Source organism: Neophocaena asiaeorientalis, unplaced genomic scaffold (assembly GCF_003031525.2).
Source record: "Neophocaena asiaeorientalis asiaeorientalis breed wild unplaced genomic scaffold, Neophocaena_asiaeorientalis_V1.1 scaffold91, whole genome shotgun sequence".
NCBI classification, from domain to species: domain Eukaryota; kingdom Metazoa; phylum Chordata; class Mammalia; order Artiodactyla; family Phocoenidae; genus Neophocaena; species Neophocaena asiaeorientalis.
Window position 1 is genome coordinate 14,635,526 of NW_020173198.1, and position 5,095 is coordinate 14,640,620.

Sequence of the window (5,095 nt, forward strand, 5' to 3'; positions counted from 1 at the left end):
GCCGCCGCCCTCGCCGCCCCCTGCATGCCCGGCGCCCAGGTCGCGGCCCACCTGGACGCGCTGGGCCCCTTGGTCCCTTCCGTGCCGCCGCCCCTGCTGCCCTCTATGTTCTACGTGGGCCTGTTCTTCGTCAACGTGCTGATCCTATACTACGCCTTCCTCATGGAGTACATCGTCCTCAACGTGGGCCTCGTATTCCTGCCCGAGGACATGGACCAGGCGCTCGTGGACCTCGGCGTGCTCTCCGACCCCGGCTCGGGCCTCTACGATGCCGACTCGGAGCTCGACGTCTTTGATGGTTACTTGGAGTAGGCCTGGCTGCTGTCCCCCGCTCTCCCCACGACCCGCAACCCTCGGCCCGGACCGGCGAACGAACCATGCCGCCGCTGCTGTTTGAGGGCACCGTCTGGCCAGGGATGGGACTCCCAGGACGAGGCCCTCTTCGGCCTCCGAGGCCTGTAAGTGCCCTCTGCGCAGGATGAGGGCGGGTTGGGGCGCTGGCGAGGAAGAGGGAGGCATCCCAAGCCGGACACACACCCCTCCCCCAGGCTTCTGATTTCTCCATCCACCTCTTCCAGGTCTGTTTGGATGCCAGGAATGGCTGGACTCTTCTTAGGACCTTAGTTAGGGCAGGAAAGCTTCCCCTTAGTGAAGGTGACAGCTATTGAAGAAGGGAAGGGAGGCAGGACCTAAGTCGCTTCTTGGTTAGCTGTAGTACCAACTGTCAAAGCCTTTGCACCCAGATACATTTGAGACAGGCCTGTCAACTCCTCCCCCCATCCTTAACCTGTCTTGATGGTGACCTTGGCTTTTGGGGGATTCTCATTAGTCCTGGAAGGATAAAGACTTGCAGTGTTAAAAGAGGTTGGAAGCCAGGCACTGATCACCTTTGTCCTGTGGCCCCTTGGGGACTGGGTGGGGACTGAGAGCAAGGACTCCAGGCTGATGCTGTGAGAGGAGAAACCTCCTTCAGCACAGAACCCTGTACTTCCTTTGGCATTGGCTTGGCTGCCGTTTTGGAGTCAGATTTCAGAGTGCCAGCAGCTCCAATCTTCAGGGGCTGCCAGTTTCGCAGGCTGCTTTCACAGACCAGGCCAGCGAGGGGGTTGGTGCTTGGGTGGCTTTGCCTGCAGTGTTTGCAAGGCAAACTCAAGGGGCTCTTGGGCCAGTGGAAGAAGGGACCGCAGGATCATTGCACTGAGCTGTTAAAGTCCTGCCTCTGAGCTGCCACCAGGAAGCTGTATCCAGCCTCACCTTGTGTGTTTCTGGGAGGGAAATGAAGATCCAGAAAGGAGGAAGATTTGGCCAAAGTCACAGCGAGGAAGAGAGGCAGCTGGACTAGAGGAGAGAGGGCCTGGTGAGGGTTCATGGGACAGGAAGGAATTCCTCGGCTCAGCCCCTCAGTTGGACGGTGCTAGGCACAGGTCCTGAGTGGCAGTGGCGGGGGGATACTGAGGTGGTGGGCAAGGACTCCTTTTACCTTTTTTTGGCGGCCCAGCATGTGGGATGTGGGATCTTAGCTCCCTGACCAGGGATCGAACCCGTGACCCCTGCAGTGGAAGCATGGAGTCTTAACCACTGGACCACCAGGGAAGTCAAAAGGGCTCCTTTGGAAAATGGACACTAATGTCACTCACCCCAAGCATGCTACGTTTACCCCCCTCTTCTTGCCTATCTTAGCCAAGATGACCATAGTCAAAGGGTGATGCAAGGCGGGCAGGACCCACTAGCAGTGTCAACCTGAGGGGCTGACAGTGAGATTTCTTTGAAGAAAGCTTCATTTGAGCTCAGGGAGACCTTAGCCAGGGCCAAGTGCCAGGTGGAGCATGTGTCAGCTGCTCTGCATACCTAACCAGTTGGCCTGCCTGCCTGCCATCCATCCATCAATTTGTTCTTTTATTAAACAGATATTTACTGAGTACCTAATGTGCTTGGTGGGTGAACACAGTGAACAAGACAGACTCAGCACCAGCCCTCCTGGCACTTTGTGAGAAAGATAAGCAGGTTCCCAAACAAGGCCGTGAGGTTTTTTGAGAGCTCTGAAGGCATGTAAGAAGGCATGGCATCCTCTATTGTGTTCATTACTATTTCCTTGGCACTTAGAACAGCACCTGGCATCTAGTAGGTGCTCAATAAATGCCTCGGTAAGTGAAACAGAAGACTAGAGATAGGGTGCTTCAGACAGGGGCTTCACAGAAGGCCTCTCTGAGGAAATGACACCTTTGAGCTGAGCCCTAAATTGATGGAAGGAGCCACATGTAAAGATGTGGAGAAGGGCTTCCCTGGTGGCAGAGTGGTTGAGAGTCCGCCTGCCGATGCAGGGGACACAGGTTCGTGCCCCGGTCTGGGAAGATCCCACATGCCGCGGAGCAGCTGGGCCTGTGAGCCATGGCCGCTGAGCCTGCATGTCCAGAGCCTGTGCTCCACAATGGGAGAGGCCACAACAGTGAGAGGCCCGTGTACCACAAAAAAAAAAAAAAAGGTTGTGGAGAAAAGCTATCCAGGCAGAGGGACCCGCAGTGCCAAGTACGTGGAGGGGGACGGACAGGGGAGAGAGTTGGTTCTTCCAGCAACTGAAAGGAGGCCAGTGTGACAGGAGAGCAGCCCCAGGAGAAGTCAGTGAGGTGGGCAAGGCCAGATCATGCAGGACCTGAGAGGCCCGGCCACGAGCAATGGGAAGCCATCAGAAGGTTTTAGGCAGGGGATGAGAAAATTCCAGTCCACATTTTGCAAAGAGGACTGGCGGTTGTGGGCAAGATGAGCCGTAGGGGCAAGTGCGGAAATAGGGAAGCCAGTTAGGAGCTGGTTAGTTGCTCAGGCCAGAGGTGATGCAGGCTTGGATGAGGCAAAGTTAGTGAAGGTGGAGAAACACACAGAGACCAAAAACACCTTTTGGAGGTAGAACCTATGGGGTCTGTTCAGAACCTGTACTGAGTATTGATCATATACCACACCTGGTTCTAGACCTTTTGCATATTCACTCATTGGGTCATTCAACAAATGTTAGCCCTGCTCTTCTGCCAGGCCCTGGGGATTCTAAGATGAATCCCTGCCCCCAAGCCAAGCTCTTGACTCTCAGTCAGTGTAACTTGGTGAAGAATGTCTTATTTTATCTCTTCACATCAACAGAAACACTTCCCCTTCCAAATGAAAACATTGGCATACTCTGAAACAAAAACTGAAGCCCAAATGCTTTGGCATACTTTGCAGCAAACGCTGTTTGAGCAGAAACACCAGGAAGTGTGTCTCAGGGACAATCTTGCAAAGCTCTCAAAGTGACAGGGCCTGACTCTGGCAGGTGGGGAGGCCTGGGGCTGTGGGAAATGCTCGTCCCTCCTTGCTCAGTCCCAGGTCCAAGCCACCAGATTCGGGTGGGGGAGGGGTGGCTAGCAGCAGGAAAAGCCTGTGGGAAAGATTAAAGATGATCTGACTGCACCTCCTCTCCCAGCCCCTTTGCATAAGCAGAGGAACACTGGTAGTCAAATCTCGCTCCTTCTCGCTCTTTCTCACGTAGGCACTAGCTGATGTTACACACAGGCCGATCCAGGAAACACTGACTAAGGGCGTGGGCACGCCAGGCACTGGGGACTGGGGTGATCTCAAGATGAAAGCTGCACTCATTTCACTCCCTCTCGTTCTCTTTTTCTCTTTTTTCCACATAATTCAGTTCCTCAAACCTTTGTTGAGCACCTATTTAAGGAGGCAGTATTAGGGTCATGATCAGGAGCAAAGTCCCTAGATTCAGATGACCTAGGTTCGAATCCCAATCCTTGTGACCTTGGGCATGCTACGTATCTCCCCATGTATCAGATTCCTCTTCTATAAAGCGGGGATAATAAAGATCTACCTCGTTCTGAGGATTGAATGAGATAGATGTAAAGCTCTTAGACCGTCCCGTGTATGTAAGTAATATATTAAAATTAACCACTATTATTGTTAACAGTCAGACATAATGGAAGGTGCGTACACTTAGTCCCTTGTGAATGTATAAACCGGCACGTACACTCATGAATGAATATTTATATGCCACAATGAGCAAAAGAGGACTAGCTGCCTGAGTGCTGGGTGGGTCCCGGTCTGGATGACTGGGACAGGCTTCCCACTCTGCCTTGCTGGCCTGGGATGCTCAAGAGACCTTTCCCACTGCCCTGTGGTCTCTAAAGGCCACCAGGCCTGGAGCCCAGGAAAGCTGCAGCTCTGTGGTCTTCCTAGAGTGTTCATCGTTGCCCAGGAGCAGGGAGTGGGGATCAGGAGCTCCCACCTTCTCCGGGGAAAGGACCACTGGCCCAGGAACTGGGGAGAGTCCTCACTTCCCAGTGGTTCCAGTGTGGAGGCAGCTCAGCTGGATTGATTTGTCCTGGTTCCTGATGAAAGCAGCTGGTGCCTGCCAGCCCTCTCTTGCCACGGAGGGAGGGCTTTGGGAGAGGAGCCTCTCTGTGCTGGAAATGGAGAGACTGGAAAGCGTTGCTGCCACAGTCAGCGTCGCCTGGTGGAGGCCAGATTTGGAGCTAAGGGTAACCAGACTAGTCTACTTATTACAGGGTTTCCCTGGTGTCAGTGTCCCGACTGGGCGCTACAGCTGCTCCTTCCTGATCTGCCTGCCCTGGTCCCTTGGTGCCAATCTGTGGCCTGTGCCGTCAGCCGAACACCCAGGTTCGGCATATGGCTTCCCTGCTCAGAAACCCAAACCTCCCTTGGGGACAGTGGAGCTCTGGGGGGGTGGGGTCAGGGGAGCCAGGTGGGAGGCTGTGGCTGTTTTCCAGGTGAGAGACAGGGTGGTAACGAGGGGAGGCATGTGCACCCACTGTCCCAGCCGACTCTCCACCTCTGTCCTGACGTGAGGCTGCCTTGGAAGTGTGCTGGCTGCGCCTTTGGACAGGAGGAGACCCCAATCCGTGTCTCAAGACAACTGAGATGCCAGGGCTCCTGCTCCCTTGTGCCTGAGTTATGCGAACTGGAGACTTCATCCAAGGCAAACCCTCACAGCCCTTGCATCTGTTTTATTGAACGAAGAAATTAAGGGCTCCTATCAACCTGACCGTTTGTATCTGCTGTTGTCTGCCCCCTCCCCCCCCCCCCCCCCCCCCCCCCCCCC

General features: G+C 54.7%; 1 protein-coding gene across 1 annotated transcript in view; it reads left to right on the forward strand.

The window, feature by feature from the left end:
- Positions 1-6: 6 nt before the first annotated feature.
- Positions 7-5,095, forward strand: part of DEXI (Dexi homolog) — a 12,802-nt gene continuing 7,713 nt past the window's right edge. The window contains exon 1 of the mRNA XM_024744604.1: positions 7-458. Coding sequence (XP_024600372.1) covers positions 25-312 — 288 coding nt within the window. The 5' untranslated portion in view covers positions 7-24 and the 3' untranslated portion in view covers positions 313-458. The remainder of the gene's footprint in view (positions 459-5,095) is intronic.